A 24,193-nucleotide genomic window follows, 5' to 3' on the forward strand; every position below is an offset into this window, starting at 1 on the left:
TAATAAAAATTTAAAACACACATATGTTGAAACAATTCTCATAATAAAAATCAACAAATTTAACATATTGATGAAGTTTTATCAGTGTTCAGATCTTCCAACGGTCCTCTTTGTCCCCCCATTTGGTGTTGCAGGGACCAATTCTTTTTTTAGTGTAATGTAAGGTATTAATATGGATTTTATTATTATCTAAATCATTATAAATTAAAATCTGTGTTGATGTAGTTTCATTTCAAAGTATACATCAAAAGTGTGATTTTTCTGTTTTGTGTCGTGGGGAGCCAACATATTCAAAAATCCCAACTTTACCAATTTACACAGTATGCTCTTCTGCTGTTTGCACCACCCTTTTATTAAGGAAAGTTATGAATACACAGTCCTTCCTTTTATAATACGAATTTAGATATTATTTTGACTTTTCTTATGTTTTTATTTTACTTTATTTTTAAAATATACTGATATACGTCCATTTTAATGTTTTAAAATATATTAATTTTTTAATGTATTAATGTATTTAAAGGTTTAATATCAAATAAGTATACTCATAATATATTTATTTTGTATTTTGAAAAGTCCATTGTGATGGTTTTTTATTTCATAAAGGAGGGAGAAATTATGAACATGACATTGAGTCTTTCTTTATATAAGATATTTAACATAATTTTTAAGTCAAAATTTTTAAACAATAAATTTATATGTTTTTTTATTTATTTTATGTAATGTTTAATTTTGTCTTTTTAACTTAATGTTTCACTTTTGAATTATTAATATTATTAATGTTTATGATATTGAATAAGTTGCTTCATTGATCTCAATTGTCAAATTTTCAGTTTATTTATTTTAAAATTGAAAGGAGAGGAATGTCCCTCATTTAAAAAACTTAATAAGACAACATTTTAAAATGAAATCAATGCTATGGAAATAAATTATTGTTTAAAAAAATAACTAAATGAAAACAATTAGGATAATTTATTTAATAAACGAAGCCTGAAAGATCAACTCCGAGTAATAATATTACAATATCGTATTTTTGTTAATTTTAAAATATCACACTCAGAACAATTTCAGCTGCCTAAACATACATTTATTTGCAACCTCTATCCGTGTGGTCACTCCAGCAACATTTTTTGGCAAGACAATGTAATCTTTTCTCTCAATCTTGTCGGAAATACGATCCAAGAAAAACATATTCAGGTGATTTTTTCGTTCAAAATGTAATCTTTCACTATTTTTATGATTTTTTTCTTTATCTTTTTGGATGTAGACAAAAATATTCAAATTAAAGGACTAAAGAAACCATCAATACACGCTATACCTATAAAGGATGAGAGACACGAACAAGACACCCACTTTGCTGCTATCTCAGCATGCAACAACATCAAATTCGAATACTAAATTGATAGGTCTTACTTTTTTGACATCTTTGTACGATAAAGAGCTATAAAAGCAAACCATTTCAGCGCTCGTTTCTTGCACATAAGAGAAATAGGATCAGAATCAGAAGTGAGGCCAATGAATTTGTACAAACTCTCTTCAAGAAATGATTTTGTCTTTAGCTGAACCAACAATTCCCAGATGACATGCATTTCCACGGGAAACAACAAAGCATGGTTTTAAGATCACATGTTTATCATATTTTTACAATTCTGATACTCCATACAACTAAGAACAGTATAATAGTTCAGAAAAAGAAGTGGTTGTCAAAAGATAATTTTGCTACATCGTTATAAAAATTATGTGACAGACAAAGGTAGATGGAATAAAAGTCAACGCCTGAGAGCCTATAGATAGATCCCTAGTTTAGGGTCATCACCATGCTGAAGCTATTTGGCACTGCTAAGGCCATTATTAAAGTATGGACAGTTGGAAAGCTTCTTATCACACATAGGGGGAGGCACCCCATTTTGTCTTCATTCTTGAAAATCACACTGTTGGCTATGGACAAAGTAAAACACCAATATGTAAATGTAATAAGTATGATTTAGATGTGCATTTTACTGAAAAAAAATAAGATTACATGGTATAACAGGAATTGCTTCATTAGAATGATCATTCAAAAACATTTGTAAAATGAATTACTCGATAAAATATATGTACATTTTATTCAAAGATAGAGTGATTTATCATGATGAAATTATCAATATGCTGTTACTTTTCTGAGTGACTTTTGTTCATTATAAAGCATAACAGCAGAAGTTTCTTAAGCCAAACTTTAAAAGTTTTGCTACTTGGTAAGAAGTACTATTAGAATACATATACTGCCTACCGTGTACAGTTTTGTTCTTAACGATCTAGATAACATCGAAAAAATGAGTTTCATATTGAATAAAGTCCACAAAAATGAAAGAGTATTTAAGAAAAAAACAACATTTTGCATTCTCTGGCTACATTTTTACAGAAGTTCTCTAAGCCAAGGATCCATTTTACATTTGACAGTCCAATGAACAAACAAGCACCCCATCATGGAAGTAAATTCACATGTGACTCATATTTCCCCTCTCCCCTTAAATTTTTCTTTTGAAGTTAAAGTAAATTTAATAGTTATATAGTACAAATTGAAGCTTACTTACAATCCCTCAACTAGATTAGAGAAAAAACTAAGTCTTGTCAGAAAATTTCAGGCAGAGGCCTATCTTCCAAGAATGACTTGAACAAAACAAATGATCTTTCAGGCTGAGAGAAAGGGGCTTCATGAGAGGCACCTCTGACAGTAGCAAATGAGAGGATACTGCCATAAACTTGAGTCCATCCACCAACCTAAACAAAAAATTTGTAAACTCACATCAGTTCATGATGTATATATATTAAACAAGTTGGATTATATTTTATAGTCTTTTACTTCCAAGAGAAAAAAAAATGCTTCCTACCATTATCTTGGAATCAGATATAATATAACAAGCTTTAAGCAAGATGTTAAGTAGTATTAGTATGTACCTGCTGGCCTTCAAACCATACTCTGTAGGGGACTGTTGTATTCAGTCCTAGTTGTCTAGCCAGCTTTTGAACTAAGGTGCGGCTTCCAGTCAGTGGAATTACTGAATCTTGATCTCCACTATAGTGAAACAGAACATGCTTATGTTAATTTGTACATGGTATTTGAAAAGCATACATATGAACTTTCAAGTTCAAATAACTGAAGCAAATACAATCAACACGGAGAAGGAAATAGTTTTGGTCTAGTTATACCTGTAAATTAAGACCCGAACTCCAGATTTTATGAGTGATCCAACAACAGGGAGTGTAGGTTTCTCCAGGTTGAGCATATCATAGTTCAAAATGCTGTTGCTAACACAATGTCACAATACATGTTATTGGGATTGGTAATATTTTCAAAGTAACTTTACTATGATTACTTATCTTTCATGACCAATTAAGCAAATCCATTAGGGTAACCAACTAGAATGATGAATGATAAACTTTCTTTTTCCATTTTGTTGAGTTTTGAAGAAATTACTTGCTGCAGACATCCCATTTTCGGACTCCGACAAGCTTGGCATGGAGCGCCTCTTGTACATCTTTTCGGTTCAAGTAATTAGTAACTTTGTCATCTACACATACATCTATGCTCTCATTTGTTTTCTGTTTGGCAAGAGGCATTAAGTTCTTTAAGATATGATGAAAAGTCAATTTGAAAAACGAAATAACCAAAAGTATAAAAGGTAAAAGGTGATATAAGAAACTATTAGAAAGTGGTTTGAAGATTAACTCAATTTCACAAAACCGGCTTGTAAGGTGAGGTTTGCACCCTACTTGTATATTATAATTTGACCTTATCTCTAGTGGACGAGACTTCCAAAAAACATCCATTAAGAAAGAAAAAATGAGAAAAAACTCACTTGGCCTTGAGGACAAATAGCTTTGGACTGTGAAAGCACTGATGAAATGCAAACATCAAGGGTGACATCATATTTGTCCACAAACTTACTGGTTTCTCTGGCTACTTGCCTCAAAACTTTTGAACAAAGCGGAGAAATCGAGTCTCTGTAGTATTCACTGACGTACCGGGAATAGTTACAGCCTGTAGTGAACAATTTGTACGTTGAATCAGATATCAAACCGTGAGACCAGAAGAACTCGGCCCTTGAATTCAAGTCAGTGGCATATTCTAGAACTGGGTTACCCAACTGCAATAAAAGAGACCAGCTTGGCATTATGCATTGCTAGAAATGTCCTAAAAGAGAACCATGGTTGATAAATAAATGGTGTTTTTGTTACTTACGGCGATGCCTTTCAGATTGAATAACTTCTCCTTTTCGTTTATTTCAATCATGAGCTTTGCAAGTTGTGGAACATAATGCCCTGATGTTTTTTGATAAAGAAAAGTGTGTAATAACCGATAATAGCGATTGTTTAATGTGTAACTGGCATTTAGAAATTTGAGTTCTTCTAGAAATGATGACTGAACAGTGACGTGGCATGCATACCTGCATAGCTTTCACCTGCTAGAAACAGATCTCTGTGCCTGAATTGAGGGAACTTGTTGAACCAGCGTTGCAAGAATACAAGATTGTCCCTGGCTTGAGAAATGAAAATTACTGCTTCAGGAGACAGAAGGGAATAATGGCTTTGTGTATTCAAGGACTGTGATGTTGAAATCAGAACAATAGCATTCTAATGTAAGGACAAGGGATGAATAATCAAAGAGAGTACATCGTATCATGCAAAAGTTGTGTCGCATTTTTAGCACTAATTGCTGTTTTGTCTCAACTTTTTAAAAGCCTAAACATAGAGTACGTTCCTTTTTTGACAGAAGATATGATTTAAAGAAGCTTTCTAAAGAAGAGCTTATTTGTCTCAAAAGATTAAAAAAATAATAAAATGAACAAAGTTCCAAAGCAATTGATAATGGAAGGTAGATTACCTGTTGTCTCATCATTCAGAGTCTCATAGGAAGAGCCACCTTTAGCATAAGAGAACCCCACTCCAACTGGTGTCTCCAAATACAAAATGTTTGTCTCTGCATTACAATGTAACTCTTATCATATTGGAGCAATTCTTGCACTTATAATGGAATGATCAGTGCCTCCATGGATTACCTCTGTTCCAACTGTACTCGTTTTTAATCAGAACTTCCCCATTTGGTCTAAAAGGTCCATTTTCAGAGAATGCACCCACTCCAAGAGAAGAACAGCCAGGTCCTGTACAAAACAGAAATTAGCTTATACATTTAATGTCTTTCTAGAAAATTTTAAAAGCATATTCTGAAACTAAATGCTCTATATTCTACACTGATTATTCATATACTTTTTATCCAAAGTCTTAAACTCATTCTGATTTGCCAGGTAGTGTCACATAAATATAGTTGTACCAAGACAGAGATTGCAGACCTCCATTGAGCCAGAGAACAAGAGGCTTTGAAGCTGGATGAGTTTCTGATTCAACAAAATAGTAAAAGAGAGCTTTGTGTTTGAGATCATCCACTGTAACATATCCTGAGAACTGTTGGAAGCGTGTGTTGGGTTGCCCGGGAAGCCGAACAATTCTATCTGCATGATTAGAGAGACAGAAAATCTCCAAGGAAAAGCTCAATTGAAGCAACACCACAGTCACTGCCATGGTTTTCCATGTTGGCAAGTTCTTCATTTTTCACAAAAACGGAGAGAGAGAGAGAGAGAGAGAGAGAGAGAGAGAGAGAGAGAGAGAGAGAGAGAGAGAGAGAGAGAGAGAGAGAGAGAGAGAGAGAGTAGGACTAAGGCAAAGCAGTACCAGAAAGAGAGAGAGGTGTGTGCTGCTTTTAAACTGGTACAGTGTTACTGAGTATTTACTGCATGAGGTTAATTGTGGGCCACTTAGTGATTGGGAGCTGCTTTTAAATTCATTCTATGATTACAGTTCTAGCTTTATCATGTTTTTTGCTTGCAGGCTTGCTAGAAAACGGTGTTGAAAGTGATGTATGAGGGGTATAGATCTTAGTGTATCGAGTCTGTCTATACTGTGAAGCAAAAAGAAAGTTGTATACATTGTTGGGCCTCCAAATGCTATAAGAGTCTGTTTATAAAGCTTGCTGCTATGAAAAAGAAATTAGCTATTGGAATGTGGGCTACCTTGAGAATTACAGTCTGTGAATCTTCTTTTAGACTTGTAGTTCTACTTTTAGTGTTGATGCATCAAGCATAAATACCTTGTAAGTTGTAACCTTTTTTGTTTTTTTGTTTTACCACACACCAAGAGGGCGGTGTCCCTTTCATTCTTTAAAATTTGAGTTAAAATTACTAATGTTTTATATTTTATGATTACAAAAAAAAGTAACTCATTTTTTCTGCATTCTGAGTCACCAGAGAATATGAGTACTTAGCACCTTGGGGATATTGCAGGTTGTATGCAGAGAGATACACGGTTTGTTTTTGGTTTTCCCGAAAGCTTGTTTGATTGATGAACTTTTCTTGATCAACAAGTACGGGCAGGATTTTGCACAGCTACAAAGTGGTTACAGTATGGAGATTCCAAGGAAAATTTAACAATCCTACTCTTGTAATTGACCACTATATCGTAGGATGTCAGAGAAGCTAGTGATATAATGTTCTCAAATACATCATTGACCATCAATTTTTTCTTTAAGGATGAATCATATACTTGCCACTTATTTTCTTTTCTACTTGTCTTCCATGCACAAAGTTTGGTGGGATATTTGAGGACTTAGTAATAATAAGCTTGATGATGAGATTTCCCTCAGAACCATACTGTTGAAACTTGAATGGAATGGATTTGAAATCCAAAGGGGAAATGAAATGAGGTGGTTAAGGACTTTTCTTTATGTTGTTATGTGGGGATGAACTGGTTTCCTTTGACCAGTTGTGAAAAGGCTTTTCTCATAATGATAGGGCAAACCTTGATTCTTTTCTTTTCCTTTTCTTCCAAACCTTTTTGTCCTGGTTATACAAAGCAACTACCCTCCAACATAAATAAATCACTTCTCTTTTTCTTTTCATATACAAACTCACATGCCAACTTTTTCATTCTTCAGGGGGGCCTCCCTCAATTCATCACTTCACCAGCTGTGTTAAATCAATTTATAGATCTTTACGATATCATTGGACCCTATATATATATATATATATATATATATATATAGACACACACACACACAAGTACTCTTAGAACTTAGGAAAAAAGGATGGTCTGATCATAATGTAATTGCAACCAAGTCTAGTCACTGAAGCACTGTATTTACCAAAGTAAGGAAGAAAAAACATGAGAAAGTGGTATAAGCATTAGAACAAACAAGCCATAAAAAGACAAATATGATATACATATATGGTGGGGTTGTGTTATATATATGCATGCAGCTCAAAGAACTGGTAAAGGAGAAAAAAATGGTCCCTACCTTCATAGCTTTTGCAGAAGGCTTCAGATTTTTCATCATTAGCTGCACTATAGTGTCACTGGTGTATGTGTATTGACAACTTTCTATCAACTCTCAAACACGAATTCTAGTCCCAGCTAACACCCACCCGCTTCGATGTTCGTTCTCCATGCTTAGGGAAATTTATGTGACATCAACATGGCTTAATATTATAGTAACGTGCGGTGGAAGTGGTTAGTAGAGTTTTGGAGTATGATAATGAGTTGCAGAGTAGAAAAGGAACTGCTCTTACTTTGTTCAATCTTTTGGTTTTCTAAGCGTAAAAGATAGAGAGTGGAGAAAAAAGCTGATCCACTTTTACTATTTAATTACAATTTCCTTCTTTTTATGATCTGGGGTGCTATCACCCTCCACCATGATAAAACTGTAGATTCTATTAGGGGGAGTGTCTTCAACATTCACGAAAACCCCTCTTTTCGTAATGCCGTCTGAACCGGTTAAGACTAACCATCGGTTAACTAAGGAGACATCATAGCAATGGGCCTAAAAGACATTAATATCATTCTTAATCTAAAATATTAAGAGAATAGATTAATGGATGTTTTTAATACGGTGTTCCACTTTCTCACAATTTTGTTTGTTTCTTCCTAGGTTCCAAATTCCAACTATGGACTCTTGAGTACGAATAGAAATAGAAACCAAAATCAAGCACACTAAAATTAAGTTTTAAATTTATGAAAAAAATTATTTACCCTTAATTTTTATAAAACAATAAGTCTTTCAGTTTTAACCACCATTTACATTGTAGTTTTAGTTTGATAAAAATATGTTAATAAGTTAGAAAGAGGAGGAGAGATATAAGACTGTCCTTAAGGTTTTTAATTGAATAGGATAGGAAATAGTATGTGGTTTGGCATATTAAGTTATTTGCTGGTAGGCACAAAAGAAAAATTACATTAAATCCTAAAAGAATGAACTGAGATATTATGATTCGACTATAGTGTGAAAAATTCTTACTTCCGTATGGCCAAACTCCCAAAGGCACCAGACCAATCCAAAGGATTCGATATTACTAGGCCAACCACCAGATTGATTACTAGATCGACCACTTAAGTTGATCATCCAAACAATATGGTTAATGAGATACAATATGATCATATTATTTGCGGTAACGACTCATTAAGATCCTAAAGTAGATTAAGGTGTCACTGAGCGATTTTTAAACCAACAAAATATAAAAGTTCATCATAACTAATATAAATAATGACTTCGAGATCATGCACACAATATGTATCTTTAGTCATTCGAACTGTCACCTACTGATTTAAGCATCAAAGTGTCTTCTACAAGTACCTTCCCACATGTTGTGGATGAGCGGAACAAAATATAGCCGAGCTTCCCAACAGCTTAACCAGTCTCCTTAATAGCCATCCGATATGCTACAGTGCTTAATAAGTCTCTTGTATGTCCTGCTCAGTCTGCTGCAATGCTCGATCAGCCTCCTGCATGTCCTGCCTGGTCCGCTGTAGTGCTCGACCAATCTCTTGCATATCCTATTGGTATGCTACAGTGCTTAACCAGTCTCTTGCACGTCCTGTTTGGTATGCTACAATACTCAATACGTTGGGAATCCAAGTGTTATTCTAAGCCCCACATTGGATAGAAATGAGAAAGTAGAGCATCTTATAAAGATGAAAGACCCATTAACTCATTGCCTTAAAGTTTTGAATAAAGAGTGATGTCAATCCTTTATATAATTGACTTGAATGTTATTAGTGTTTGTGTAACGCTGGGAACCTCCCCTCAACCATGTCCAATTTCAAGTTCGGCCTAAAATCCAATACACTACATTTTGCATTTCACAAGAGAAAGAATGGTGTGAAAGAAGAAAAACGGATTGAGAAAAGGAAAATGATATAGTTGAAGTTCGATACATAAATTAAAGTCAAAATTCATTCAAAGCAATAGTTTCACCTTTTACCCAATGTCTCAAACAGCACTTAAACATCATCGTATAATTAAAATTCATATATAAATAGCTAAAATGACAGAACCAATAATTAATTTTGTCTAAATTTTATATTGAATAATATAAAATATTTAAGAATTTAAATGAATTTAAGTCTTATATTAGATAAAAAAAATTGAACATCATATAAATTTATTTTTATAAAGTTTTTATAAATAAATTTGGAGGTATGAAATTAAGAGTGAAGAAAAATCTCAATGTACTTTTATCATAGTGTTTATAGCTACCGAATTATATTAAAAAGCTTAAGAGAAACAAACAATTTGAAACCGATAGAAGGTAAAATGTATTTTTTTCTTATAAAATAATAAATATTCGGTTTTTGTTTTCATTTTATTTAATTATTATATTTTATAACGAATCTAGATTTTCTGTACTTGATTTTTGGTACCAAAATTTTTATTATATACTGATATTAATATATTAAAATGTTTTTTATATATTATAAAATATGAAAATCAATATTATAATCAATGGATTTTAAATATACACAAAAAGAAAACAATATAAAAAATTCAGAAAAAATCCAAATATATTTTATAACTTCTAAATACATCATATTTAATCCAATTTCCTGTCTCGATTAGCTCAGAGCATCCTTAATGTAATGAGAGTTATTGACAAATTGCTTATCTGGTTTATGGATGAAAGTGCTACAAGTTAGTAAATACATAATCAACATAATATACCACCACAGCATGTAAAAGTATTTGCGTGACGTGATGTCAAAAATGTTATATTTTATTTTAAGAGTATTTATTTTTATAAAAAAAATTAATATTTTATTTTACGATTAAATATATTTTTAACCTCTACATTTTCATGTGAAATAGATGTTAATACGATTTATAAGTATCATATCTCAAGATTTAGGTCTCTCACCTATTAAATTTAGGATTATTTTCTATTGAGTTTTTCATATTTTAAAATGTCACTCTTGTAAGAAAAGAATCCATATTTTATAACAAATCTAAATTTTGTTACAAAAGACATTAACATCAAAAAATAAAAATCAATTAAGTCTTTTTTAAAATTAGGGATTCATTAAGTAAAAGAATATATATATATATATATATATATATATATATATATATATATATATATATATATATATAATATGACCAAAATGAATTATAAGTATAGTACATTTATAATTAAACAAATTAAATACATGAATGTTGATTGAAACTATAGAAATGTGATGGTTGAATATCACCTCATAATTTCTCTACAAACAATACCACACAATACTGTTTGTCGAACTATTACCAAACCTATAATAATGAAATAATTCAAGGTTTTATCGGTTCAACGGTACAAATTTGGTTGAATAATTATAATTACATTACTTTATTTCTAATGTGATATTCTGAATAATAATATTCAGAAAAAAAACAACAAAATAATTATAATTTCATTAGAAAGAATGCTGTTGACTGAAGAATTTAAGTTAGAGCATGCTGCTGTTTAATTTCCAATTTGAAAGAGCAGAAAGAAAATTAAGCACTTGAATATGAGAAAAAGGTAACATCACCTAATATCATTCCCTACAAAACCAAATGAGACGCTTATGATTTGAAACAAAAATAAAAGGCTTTTGGGCAAACCAATTCTACGAAATATGAAGTTGAAGAAAATCACAATGGAAAAATAAACAAATGATTAAGCTGATTCAGCTGTTTTAGCTGATTCAGTTGCATTGGTTTGGTCCACTTTTTTCTCTTGAACCAGTTTCTCTATTAAATCAGCTGCTTCTTGAACTGTTGAGATGTTCTGAGACCCATCCTCCTCAACATTGATGCCAAACTCCTCCTCCAAACCCATCACTATTTCCACCTGCCACAACATTACAACAACATGAATTATTTATAATTCAACTCTTTCACTCACACATCACAAGGACAACAAATTTCCCTACAAATAACTAACACACAATGTACTACACAAACTTCTGTTTTTCATGCTAAATGTTATAAGTAAAGCCTCTGAATCAAATGTAGCAGAAAACGATGTTTTACGAAAGTTTTGTATCTTACAGTGTCAAGGGAATCAGCACCAAGATCTGAAAATTTGGTGTCTGGGGTAAGCTCGGATTCTGTGGACAGAGCAAGTTGTTTCCTCACAATTTCACACACCTTCTCTACTGTTTCTGGTTGTGCCTGCACCTGCCCAATTCACAAAACTCAAACTTTAAGTTCTGTCATTGCAAGTTTTAAGGGAAAGAGTACTCAGAAGGGACCAAATCTCACTGCACAAATGCGGAAACGGGAGGATCTCAAAGAAGGGAAGCTTCTCCTATTCCATCCCACACAAACTGCACCCAAAGTTGAAGTTTTGTAACACCCCTGCATGTTGATTTCCACTATCCAAATCAAATCATGTTCCTTTATACACCTTTCAAACTTTCACTTGCATTGATATTAAAAAATTTGAATTGGGTTTTTGAAAAATCACTAAAAGGGTAAGTCGAAGCAGGTACAAGAATAATCAAATGAAAAATGAAAGAAGTGAGTTGAAAAGAGTGAGATAGAACTATAAGGTTATAACTTTTGTTGTTAGTAGTTGTAAGAAATTGAAGTTTTGGAAAGAGAGAGTGTGGGATTTGGAACCTGTGTAGAGGCTGTAGAGAAGTTGAGAGAGGGTTGGAAGGTGAGAGAAGTGGCTGAAAGAGATGCCATTGCCATTGTGGTTGAAGGTAAGGTTTTGGGTGCCGAGAGAGGGAAATGATAAGAGATAGGGTTTGGGTTTATGAAGTGAGAATGTTGAATATTTGAGGCAACTTGTGTGTAGTTTGTGCTTAGTTGGAAAGTAAAACATGTTTTTGGTGTATAGTGGATGAAATCAGAGAAGGGAATGAAGGAGTGGTTGAGGTTGCTCTTTAATGTAAGATTCTATCCATATCTGAGGTGGCAGTTATCAGTTACTGGATACTGTCTGAATCATCGTCTTCCCAATTTAGCGGCAACATGAAAACAAGTACCATGTTAGAGTCAGGTTCCATGCTATATGTCTTAAAAGAGAACAACTTATTTCATACCAAAATCAATTATGAGCAAATTTATACAATACATTATGTTTATCTGAGAGTGTTGAATATTTAGCAATTAAGAGATTGTTTTTGTATAATATGATGAATGATTCATAACATCACTATAGTTATAAGAAAAACACAATTTTTAAGAGTCTTTTTGTTTAAAACAAGTATTTACTAGTTACTCTTTAATTTTTTTTTATCAAAACTCTATACATTAATATCATTTATCAAGTAGACGTTATTTTCTTGAAAGGTCATTAGTAAATAAATTTATTTTTAGGAGGGCCCTGAAGCCAATGCTTCTTTGGCCTTACCCTTAGGTCAACTGTGTGCATATTTTGAAACCAAATTACCTTATGTTTGGGAACAGAAGGAGCTAACAACTGTAATTAAGTTTATAAGATAAACTCATTTGATGAAGCGTGTACATCAGTGGCAAAGTATAATTTATTTTATTTATTTTTAATTGAAATGCTTGAGTTTCCTTAATGAAATAAATATATAATTTAGTTATTTATCTAGACACAACATAAGTTTTCATCTTCAAACCTACTATCCACAATTTAATAAAAACAAATCCTCAATGGAAATGAATAGTTTATAAATGTGATTGAGCTAAAATTACATAGTGCTTTTTTGCAGACCTTCCACATTTGAAATAATTTTAAATATCTTAAAAGTGGATTGTAAGCTGTGTAAAAAAAAAAAAAGATTAATAACTGTGAAGAGTGAAACTGTTGCATGAAAAATGGAAAGCTTACAGAGTCAAAAGCTAACAGAAATAGCCTCTGTATAAAAAGACTGCGAAAATAAGGGACATGAAAGGATCTCACTCACATGATTCACGTTTTCTGTTCTTCATTTTCACCCTTCATACATACTTTCTAACCACAAACCCTGCCACTTTGTCGCCCATCTTAGACAACAACATTCTATTATCCCACTTCTGTTTACGATTGACAGAAACATAGTCACACAAAAACACAAAAAAATAAAACTCTCTTTGTCAGGTCTCAATGGCTCCCTCAGACCAATCTCGCCACTCTCTTGTTCCTGGATTCTTATACTCATCAAAAATACAGTCCCATTTGAGTAATAACACCAATCATGGGTTGCCATTGCTACCATCATCATCCTCCATTGCATCGCATTCATCATCCTCATCGTTACCAGCGCAGGGTGGGGCCAAGTGTCCCGTGATCCTTTCACCAAAAGAGAAAATCCGCATGTTTTCTCCTGCCTACTATGCAGCATGCAGTGCCGGTGGGGTCTTCAGTTGTGGACTCACCCACATGGCTGTCACTCCTCTCGATCTTGTCAAGTGCAACATGCAGGTTATTTTCTTTCCTTTTCAGGATCTCTCTTTCATTCAACTGTTTTCTCCTCCATCATATCATTCCAATGGTATTTCAAAAGATGTCATCACACGGATGAAAACAATAAATATTGGTCCAAGTGATACGAAGCTTGTATTTTCTTAAACAGCGTCAAGAGAAATTTCTTGGTAAATAACATCTGTGAAACCTTGGTCTTTAACCAAGTTAAGACTGTGTGATCCATGCAGCAATTTTCATATACACTGGCTTTGTTGTTGTACTCTCGGGTATTAGAGTCGGATGAATAATGTTATTATTATTAATGAAGAAAAAGAAAGAAATAGGCTGGAAGAGTTTTAGCTTAAATGAATTCCTTTAGGTCCACAAGGGTTAGGTCTACCTGAAAGGACTAGTCTCTCTACAAAGATTGAATTGTGTGGAGAATACACTGGAGAAACCAAAACATGCTCTTAGAATGGTGTTTCAGATGAACTATAATTGTTTTCCAACATTTTTCTACCTCAATTATACATCATTTACATCTTCAACGTTCTGCAATAAGTTGCTTAAATTTTGTTCCAAAGATTTTGTGCTTTCAAAGTAATGAAGAGAGAAAAAGTTGTACAAATTAATGTTAGACGTTATTTTCAGATTGATCCTGTAAAGTACAAGAACATCACATCGGGATTTGGAGTGTTACTGAAGGAACAGGGTGCTAAAGGTTTCTTCAGGGGATGGGTGCCTACTCTGCTGGGGTACAGTGCTCAAGGAGCATGCAAGTTTGGGTTTTATGAATTCTTCAAGAAGTATTACTCAGACCTTGCAGGACCCGAGAATGCAGTGAAGTACAAAACGATCATATATCTAGCCGGTTCTGCTTCAGCTGAAGTTATTGCTGATATTGCCCTTTGCCCTATGGAGGCTGTCAAAGTTCGTGTACAAACTCAGCCTGGCTTTGCTCGAGGTTTATCAGATGGGTTGCCCAAGTTTATCAAGGCCGACGGTGTTTCTGGGTATGCTTTTTGGTCTTTAACTATGGTTTTTGAATAATACGTATATATCAAATCTGACAACTGCATAGGATGTGCCCAGCGTAGCTATTCTGTATCAGTAGTTTCAGGTTTTGGAATCCAAATCTGATGAATTTGATTTCATATCCAGGTTGTATAAAGGTATAGTTCCTCTTTGGGGGCGTCAAATTCCATGTAAGTTTTAATAATTCCATATTTTGTGTTACCAGTTCATTAGTCTATAACCTCGGCATTAATTTTGTGTGGGACGCAAAAGTTTGAAGCTAGCATTACGGAATCCTAAGTTGCATTCTGCCAATAGGCTATGCTCATCTTCTTTATTTGATTTTATTCTCATTTATATTACACTTTTGTTTCGTGTCAGACACGATGATGAAATTTGCTTCCTTTGAGACCGTTGTGGAGATGATCTACAAAAACGTCATCCCAGTCCCGAAGGAGAAGTGCAGCAAAAATAAGCAGCTTGGAGTGAGTTTTGCAGCTGGATACATAGCAGGTGTGCTCTGTGCAGTTGTCTCACATCCTGCCGACAACCTCGTTTCTTTTCTCAACAATGCCAAGGGAGCCACTATTGGTGATGTGAGTCCTTAAATAGCACATAGGAAAAGAATCACACACCACATTCACACAACACATTCTGTGATGTAATGCTTCATTGTCTTTTAACTGTTGCTGGATTTACAGGCTGTGAAGAAAATTGGGGTAGTAGGTCTTTTCACTCGTGGCCTTCCTCTTCGTATAGTTATGATTGGAACACTAACCGGAGCACAGTGGGGACTCTATGATTCATTTAAAGTATTTGTAGGACTGTAAGTATCTACTATCGTACTATGTCATCACATCATATGTCCTTAGTTTCTATCACATCCTTCTCTGCCATGTCAAATGACATTTTTTTTTTGTTTGCTTTTTCAGGCCTACTACTGGAGGAAGTGCTCCTGCACCTGTTAAGTAGAAATCAGAGATACTAAGGATATGCGAAAGGGGATTTTTTTTGTCAAAAATAATCTATGTTTAGATTTTGTCCTTCATTTCATTTTCTTCAAATTGTATTGGATTCTTAGTTCTATTGTCAAAAGGAGAGACAATCTTGTTTCCACGGGCATGACAATTAGTGTTTTATGAAATGTAGAACTATTTTTCCTAATTTAAACTTCCTATCATACTTGTCCAATATAAAAGCTCTACTCAAATATCTCAAGGAATGAAGGAAAGCTTTTATGGGTTTCCGTTTTATGAAAAGAAGAAAAAAGGAAAGTTGTCTTGATGTAGAGGCTATGACTGTCTCAGTTGAGTTCATCATAGAATATTCTACGGGGCAATGCTATTTACAAAGCCGAGCCCTTCCTTCTTACTCCACAGCATCTAAACTTCTTATAATATGAAAGCTAGCTTCCATAAAAGGATTTGCAAAAACAATTACAAAAAAGATAAATGGAAAGTGGCAAAAGAAAAAGGCGATGTGTCTTGAAAATCTGCCCGTAAACTACAAGATGGATCATCTTTTTTTCTTCTTTAATCCAAGATAAATAAATAAAACCACCAGCACATAGATAACAATGTTAACTAATAATAATAATATATAGACAGATTGATATGTAGTGAATGATATAAAGAAAATTTTACGCCTAAGTTCAAGAATTCTCATTTCAATCCAATATGAATAAAACTTCAAAAATCAGTCTGAAAAAAATCAGTCAACCCCAAATTTCGTGGTATTGGCTTGCATCGTTGAGCCAAAAAGGGGATGACAACAATTTTGTTTTTCAGGACAAGATACGTATGACAATTTAATGAATAAATTTAACATTACTGACTTTTTGGCAACTGAATGATTTGGCAATCTAAAATTGTCATATATACATCACAAGAAGACAACTAAATGTAAGATTGATATTTGTTAAACTAAAAATAATTAGACACTTGGGAACAAAAAGAAAAGGGCAAAAATCTTTTTGCGGGTGGAAACTGTTTGTCACTCTTCTATCCGCTGCCTATTTAGCCTACCACTTGCTCATGACAAAGTCAATGATGATAATTCCTGCAAGTACCCTGTCAAATGCACCTTCACCACACATTATTCCAACTTTCAACGATTATTACTTGAGACAATGAATGCCTAGTCCAGCATCAAATTTCTCAAAACTTCAAACTAGCCTCATGAAAATCCAGTGCCTTATTTGGACTGATTTTGGTCTAGGTGTAGTGGATATACTGTATCAAATACAATCCTTGCAAACACATGCCTTACTTCTTGTAGGTCTCCACGAGCTAAGTACTCATAATTAATTTCTCTACCTTTCTTTGACAAAAAATTCTCACCAGCACTTACTTTCACACAGTCAAAAAAGTCGACAGCTTTTAGGTACATTGCTAATGGGATAAGCGCCTGTCAAATTGTGAACGATTAACAGTATAATTAATGATGATAACCAAGATTAATTAGCCAAAATATCAATAGAGGAAGCCTTAAATTGCTGAGCAATAATCCAATTAGCATCCAATATCTGGTTTACGTGTTTAATTGACTTGTCTACCATCGTCATCAATTGCCAATCAAGGAATTACAAACAAAATAGTTTAATTTTCCAAGTATATAATTCGATTTCTTAATCGTTAATTTAACAACTACATTGATGTCAATTGTGCTATACAAGGATTACACTTTCTATCTTTTGTTTCTTTGCATGCTTGCATTTGTGTGTGTACTATTTTAGGGAAATAGTGAGTTTCTTTTTTATGGATGATGAACGAATGGCTTCTATACTAGTTCAATTCATCTACTGAGTAGCATTATCCAGAAGCATGTATACAATCTATATGAATATATATATATATATATATATATATATATATATATATATATATGCTTACCAGATCTGAATGAGGAGCTTGAGGATAGCCAGCCAAAGCCCCAGAAACCAAATGCTCATTTGTCATCTGAAACAATGACCCTTTAACAGACTCAGCAAGATCCAGAATCTCACCTTCCAAATCCTCTTCATCCAGACCTGAAGGATCTAACAATTCATGAAATCTGGTATCATGTGGTTTGTTTATCCTCCTTGCTATGCTTATTGCTTCAGAAAAATTTCCACCATTATGGAGTGCCAGGCTAAATGCAGCAACGACAGAGCAATCTCTTGGTTTATCACTCAACGCCTTGTGTAATGCTAGGACAGAAACCCTGAAAGCACAGATTCCTTATGAGTCTTGCTTTGGTGACACAAGTAGCTAGCCTATAAAGATTTCTAATCATGCTATCAGATAGTTTTTAGAACCTACTCTAACAATTGAAGAAATATGAGAGAAGAAAAAACCCAAAAATTATAAGAGACACGTCAAAGTGATCAAACAGTTTATATAAAAAACTGAGTTCAATCAAAAGCTCTCAAAGTATCAGTTTTAAAATAAATTTCTGAAGAACCAAAACCTCCATTAGAAAGAAAAATGAAAAAGATTCATCAACGACGAGAAGACATTTCCCAGGTATAGGTGCAAATTCATTCATCATGTACTTAATCTAATGGCATTAAGAAATAATATCAATATAAGAATCCGATAATAGCTGAATGATGCACCTGAGCAAAAGATGGAATAGATGATTATGGACAAAGATGATCTCTTTGACCACGGTAGTGTTTGAGATATTGGGTTTGGACCTACTTGGGACATCCTTTTAGGAGGGAAAAAAACTGTGTTCCAATTGCTCTAGAACTCTCTCCAAGTTATAAGCCCCATTGACACATGCCAAAAATAATCTCAGGCAAAGTTATTATAGAGGATTCATGACAACCATAGGCACTGGAAATATTTAACAAAGCAATGGGATAGTTACATAACTTGAAAAGCTTTCATAAAACAAGAAAACTGATGCAGATTACGAGCTTAACTCTGGAAAAAGAGTCAGGAGAATAACATTCTTTGAGAAATTTCCCCTGAAATAGAAAAGGAGAAAGGACTTCTAAATTTGATATTTATGTCTTCAAGGCCACACCCTCCTAGGCACATCAAAATAGAAAATTCATTTATAGGTACGATGTTGTCATTCCCTTGTTTTTTCAGCATTAAACATTACGTTTATCACATGACTAACAAAGTAAAGCAATAAACAGACCACACTGTTGACAGATCTTACCATAAACTGCTATGACATGGCCGGTTTGGTGCCAAAAGTTTATCCACATTGTAGAAGAAAGACTGCATAAAAGATTTCAAGAAGATCCAATAAAAAATGTGCAAATGCGATGCTAACATTCTATCAACTCAAATTAATACTCAAGTAACACATGGAACTATCCTGAGATAATCTAATAAACCACATTCAAATTGAAAACAAAAATCCAAACCCTTCCATTAGTTGTTCACAACTTGGAAGTCTTTTTTCTTTTTAGTAGAAGGGAATGGGATGTCTTTAACGTTCATACCCTAAAAATATTTGAGTAAGAATGAACGTCTGGTGATGAGAATACACAAGTTTTGATACAAATAAACATTTTAAACGAAGTAGAAACAAGGAATTCTGCATGCTAGAGTTTAATTGTTATTTGCAAGTATGCACGAAAACAAAGAAGAAAGATTATTAGTTTCCAAACAAAGATATACTTTTGAATGCACAACTTGATAAATATGGTACATGTTCTAAGTTTAGCAAAGTTATATTATGTATACTATTCCCACTAGACTAAGGCCAGTAAAATATTCTAAATTGTTGCATGTTCTAAAGTCTGAAGTTCCTAAAGAAGGATGGAGTTACCAAAAGCAAATTGGTTCTTTTGTCCCGTCTTCGAAATCCACCGCGGACAAAATAAGCAGCCTGTAATATCAAATCTGAATTAGGCTAGCATTCCATGACTCAGTTTCTGAAAATAAAGTAGAGAATCATCATTTGCCTGAAACGGAAGAAGTAAATCTAGAAGTCCAAATCTCCATAATAGCCTCAAAGAAGCTTCACCAGATCCATAAGCCAACATATAATTGATTTCCATCAGAAGCCTGCTCTACAACAATTAACAGGGTTAAGTAAGCCAAAATATTCTTACGTGTTCATATAATAATGCAGACATGAAAATCACTTTAAATACCTTATCTAGTCTTAACACTGAAGATGAAAGATTTTTAATAGATTGAGCTGTTTCCCTTGAAATACTAAACCCCAAGCGAGCAGCAATTCTAATTGCACGTAAAATGCGGGCTGAAGAAAACAAATCGAGTCAGATAGTCATACATATGTGTATGGGAGTGAAGTAGTTTTTTTTTAACATCGTTAATCCCTCCACAGAAAACTCACCACAATCCTCCTGAAAAGAAGTAGCTGCAGGAACCACTGTTCGCACCTATTTACAGAAAATTAAGTTACATAAGCTCAAATTTCTGATTATAAAGGGCAAAATATAAGAAACAACAGCTTCACAGAGATCCATGGATACTTTAGTTTTGATGATATCTTCCATTCCTCCCATGTAATCATAGACAATTCTGGCATATGGATCATACATCAACCTGAAAGAGCAAGACTTTGATTAACTAACTATATATATTGTATACAAAGTGGATTGTCATGTTACAGAAAACAGATTTGCGGCCAAATGAAGAGAGAAAATGGAATAGAATTTCATTTAAATGTGGCAAGAACCAGTGCACAACCCGTTAATTGTAAAGTCACGATTCAAACAATTCCTCCAACGAAGTAAGTCCTTCTTATCACAGTTATTAGGTGCCTCAATACCATGAGTGAAGTATACACTCGACTTCCATCTAGCAGTATTAAAACTTGAAACCTAATTAGAAAGAACAATAAAACTATCATGAAAAGCGCAAATGAAAAGAAAATTGCCCTTATGAAAAAATTATAGCAATAACCCACAGAAGATAGTTCAAATAAAATGTAAAATGCTCAAAGCAAAAGGGAAATGTACCAACCTCAACAATGGTACCATCCATATGAACATGACATATTGGGAACCTTTTACCAACTATCGCACACCACGGAAATGTTTTCCTCACCTGCAAATTGAGTTAAGGTTCACCAGCCAATGTTAAAGTCTGAAGACACAAAGCTCAATATAGACATGTATATTTTAAAATTATTGAAATGAGATTGTATAAATTAGCTTTTACAGAATGCAAATGTTGCCCTTCTAATTACTAATAACTTATCTCTTGGTCCACAGAGTTGTTTAGTAAACTGCCATGTACACACATCAACAATTTGAAAATGAACGTAGAAATAAAGGTAACCTCTCTAAGGTCCGCTGAAGTTATAATATCAAAGTCTTTTGGTGTTTTCTTTAGTACAAGATCTCGAACACAGCCTCCTACAAGGTATACATCATACCCTACAAGAAGAAAAAGGGGTTACCAGTCATGCACTTCCCTCCCCTTGCAGACACAAACATAGAATCCAAAGAATCTTATCTTAAAGCGTGCACACAGAAACACGAAGAACATAACAAAATGTAAAGATTAATATTTCCAGACCCCTATTAGTTACTTGGTAAAATGGATAGCTCCAATCGAATAACCGGCGCAGGCAGAAAATAAATCAAGCAAACAACGTCTACAAAAAAAGGCCCAACACTTGTTAAGAGAGTGAGCAAACAATGTCTTGCGGAGTCATAATAAGTAAGCGGCTTCTAATTATACCATAGATCATGCACAGGCCAGGGAGATGTTCAGGAAGAACGAACTATAGTCCAGTTCTTTTTTCAGTTTGAATCATTCGATACAGCCATTAAGTGAAAAAAGTAAGAAATCATTAACATACAAGTGAAAGGTAAGATGTTCAGAGAAAAGAATGCACCCATCACGGCTCACATACATGCGCAAACAAGTTGTTTTCCTCTTACATGAAAAGACAAAATCAAGAAAACGCTCTTCCTCTCTTTCACACTAGACCCAGGTTGAGAAAGCTACGTGAAGAGTGAGATTAGCACGAACCCTTTTTCTTCAGCACATTCAGAACCTTCCTGGTTGGAACTGTTATCATGGAATTCCGAAGTCCAAGCTCTTTGGAATCCAATTTCTTCCATGCCGGGACCTTGCTATTATTTTCTTCACCAATTCAACACATGTCAAAAAGAATATTTCAGGACCACCAGGTTCAATAAATCAATACAGGAAAATATAATTAAGGATTTGAAACAAAGAAAAACCTAATATGAATTTCTCGCTGGTCCCCTTGCCTCGTCCACGGGTTGAGGCATTACATTCCTCTACCTGAAGCGCGGGGAGAGATTTAGGCACAACCTAGGAAAATAAAAAAGAGGACTGAGACAGAGAATTGAAAGAGGGAATGAAGATAAAGAAAAATGAGAATGGTGGGTGAGGTTTTAGGAAAAAGGTGATACCTTGCGGACGCATTGGAAGGGAGCAGAGCGAAGAAGGGGATTGGGTTTGCAGGCGAATTTCAATGTAGCGATGACCATGGAGAATGGATGAACCAAGCAGGTTGAAGATTTCGTCAATTAGGATCCAACGTTGTTGATAGGGTTTAGGGGTTTAAGGATAACCAGTTGTCGGATTTTTCATCAATCATACATACCGTAGGCGGTTTCAAGACAATAATAAATTGGAGTTTCATTACACTGTAATCAGAGGTGTGAGAAGCAACTAGGACGATGCAAAAAGAAAAAACCCAGGTTCATCAATGGATTTGCCGGCCCAATTACTTGGGTTGGTCTTGTTGTAAAAAATTCACACTTTTCACCGTTAGGCTTTTTCTCCTTGCAACCCCATCATTTCCTACACTCTCATACTAATACTAAATATCATGTTAGTAATTTTGGTTTTATACAACAATCTCATCTTCAAAGCGTCAACACACTCTTTCTCATTCTAGTGTAGAGGTTGAATACCAAAGGGTTGGAAATGTTTGTCGAATCTTGTTGATTCTACAATATTGAAGCTTTATTTTTCTCTTGCTCATGTTATTTTGGTTTAGTGATGTTTACTTATATGGTAATCTTGTGCAGTATTAGAACACAAAACATATTGAGATGGATATTCACTTTGTTTGAGAAAATGTAGCATGTAATCAAACACGAATTCTTCATGTCCCTTCTCACCACCAGATCTTCACCACAATCTACCTCAAATTCTTTTTTATGATTTCTGGACTAGTATAGGCGTTCGTGAACCTTTTGCTTAGACTTCAAGAATGTGATAAAATCCAAATTATTTTTCTGAAATTAAGTCAATTAGCAATTAATCTATTGTAATTAAGCTAATCAAATCCATATAATTAGGTTATTAAATTCTTATAATTATGCTTTGTATAATTACATACTAAAGTTATATCACATTGTTATATGCATAATGAGAAACATTCAAATTATTTTTCTCTCTTAGAATCTTCATACTCATCATGGTACCCTTCCTCGTTTCAACATTTGTCATAGTTCTCATAATCATTTTGTTTTAAATTATTAAAACATCTTTAGTTTATTAGGTAGTTTAATAAATCTATATTAACTTTTCTTTTATCCTTAGTTTTGTAAATAATATTTAAGACACTCATCTCACCACTTATATTTTTTTATAATTATTTTTATATTTGTTAAATTGTAATTTTTTATATATTTGACGATAAAGGAAAAAAAAGTGTATCATTTTAGCATTGAAATTTTTGTAATATTATATATTCTTTTATGTGATTTTTACTTTATCATTAATTAATATTTAAAACGAAAATAAGCCATTATAAGTGAAAAATATGTATATAAGATAAAAATTTCATACATATTCAATATAAAGATAAGAATGATCATGAGTTTTTACTTTAATTAAAATAAAATAGTCAATAGAAAAAAAAAAGTAAGGCTTGAAGCTGGGTTTATTCCCAAATAATACACAATGATATGTATATTTATGTTTGGTGGGTTAGATACGGGCAATGATAAAAAAAAGTTAATTATGCAAGAAAAAAAAAGTCTATAAACTTTGGGGAAAAATATCTACAGAAAGAAGTCTTTTATTTTAATATGATAAGAAAAAAAGAGAGCATATTTAATATTCACCTCTTTATTGCAAAAAAGTGAAAATTTAATGCAAGTTTTTCTTCTATGAAAACTACTTGTTAGTAAGAATTTATATTGTAAGACATAATATGAGTATGATAGAATGAATATGATTTAGTCAGCAATACACAAGGAGTTGAGTTTAGTTATTGCAAAATGTATTCATCACAGAGGTGAGAGAAGCTTAGAGTGTCAATAAGTTTCAAATCATTAAGATTTATTTTAGTGTTGTTTTAATTGATTAGAATTCGAAGGTCAAATCGTTTTATTATAAGTTTTGGTTGAGTTATGTTGACAAAAAATTTAAATTTTGTAATACAGGTTAATTTTAAATCCGACTCATTAAGAATTTAGTTTATCAGAGTTAAATTTGTGGTGAGTTGAATTGACTCATCAATCCACTTAATTTTTAACTATTTTTTGTTGGATTAGTCATTTTATAAAACATTGAAATTGATGTTTA

At 33.4% G+C, this 24,193-nt stretch overlaps 4 protein-coding genes across 10 annotated transcripts; 1 reads left to right on the plus strand and 3 right to left on the minus strand.

Annotated features, from left to right (window-relative positions):
• Positions 1-2,351: 2,351 nt before the first annotated feature.
• Positions 2,352-6,897, minus strand: LOC108335225 (serine carboxypeptidase-like 45). 3 transcript variants are annotated; one of them, XM_017571203.2, is made up of 10 exons: positions 5,328-6,897; positions 5,037-5,138; positions 4,862-4,957; positions 4,425-4,517; positions 4,220-4,299; positions 3,837-4,124; positions 3,455-3,579; positions 3,187-3,279; positions 2,935-3,052; positions 2,352-2,757 (listed from the first exon to the last, which is right to left on the minus strand). In XM_017571203.2, exons 1-10 carry the CDS (start codon positions 5,581-5,583, stop codon positions 2,608-2,610), a joined length of 1,401 nt encoding a protein of 466 aa, XP_017426692.1. In that variant the 5' UTR covers positions 5,584-6,897; the 3' UTR covers positions 2,352-2,607. The 3 variants fall into 3 exon arrangements, with proteins under 3 accessions (XP_017426692.1, XP_017426685.1, XP_017426701.2); XM_017571196.2 differs by having other exon boundaries at positions 3,187-3,285; positions 5,328-6,888; XM_017571212.2 differs by having other exon boundaries at positions 3,187-3,285; positions 5,309-5,439.
• A 3,949-nt stretch (positions 6,898-10,846) lies between these two features.
• Positions 10,847-12,076, minus strand: LOC108336445 (acyl carrier protein 1, chloroplastic). Its single transcript, XM_017572904.2, has 4 exons — positions 11,942-12,076; positions 11,582-11,677; positions 11,369-11,497; positions 10,847-11,168 (listed from the first exon to the last, which is right to left on the minus strand). Exons 1-4 carry the CDS (start codon positions 12,014-12,016, stop codon positions 10,995-10,997), a joined length of 474 nt encoding a protein of 157 aa, XP_017428393.1. The 5' UTR covers positions 12,017-12,076; the 3' UTR covers positions 10,847-10,994.
• Positions 12,077-12,150: 74 nt separating this feature from the next.
• Positions 12,151-22,246, minus strand: LOC108335410 (uncharacterized). Of its 5 annotated transcripts, none has more exons than XM_052878288.1 (14): positions 22,063-22,246; positions 21,868-21,961; positions 21,653-21,766; positions 20,954-21,051; positions 20,636-20,719; positions 20,360-20,493; positions 20,143-20,215; positions 20,004-20,049; positions 19,798-19,907; positions 19,606-19,713; positions 19,470-19,529; positions 18,852-18,913; positions 17,588-17,900; positions 12,151-12,278 (listed from the first exon to the last, which is right to left on the minus strand). In XM_052878288.1, exons 1-14 carry the CDS (start codon positions 22,138-22,140, stop codon positions 12,249-12,251), a joined length of 1,404 nt encoding a protein of 467 aa, XP_052734248.1. In that variant the 5' UTR covers positions 22,141-22,246; the 3' UTR covers positions 12,151-12,248. The 5 variants fall into 5 exon arrangements, 4 of the variants coding, with proteins under 4 accessions (XP_052734248.1, XP_052734252.1, XP_017427021.1 ...); XM_052878292.1 differs by having other exon boundaries at positions 12,199-12,278; positions 17,701-17,900; XM_017571532.2 differs by lacking the exon at positions 12,151-12,278 and adding an exon at positions 16,512-17,102 and having other exon boundaries at positions 17,701-17,900.
• On the plus strand, positions 12,341-16,186 carry LOC108337256 (mitochondrial phosphate carrier protein 3, mitochondrial). Its single transcript, XM_017573742.2, has 6 exons — positions 12,341-13,700; positions 14,334-14,695; positions 14,844-14,887; positions 15,078-15,292; positions 15,398-15,522; positions 15,629-16,186. The coding sequence occupies exons 1-6, from the start codon at positions 13,383-13,385 to the stop codon at positions 15,666-15,668; spliced, it is 1,104 nt and encodes a 367-aa protein (XP_017429231.1). The 5' UTR covers positions 12,341-13,382; the 3' UTR covers positions 15,669-16,186.
• Positions 22,247-24,193: the final 1,947 nt, after the last annotated feature.

The sequence above is a fragment of the Vigna angularis genome, chromosome 1 (assembly GCF_016808095.1).
Source record: "Vigna angularis cultivar LongXiaoDou No.4 chromosome 1, ASM1680809v1, whole genome shotgun sequence".
NCBI lineage: Eukaryota > Viridiplantae > Streptophyta > Magnoliopsida > Fabales > Fabaceae > Vigna > Vigna angularis.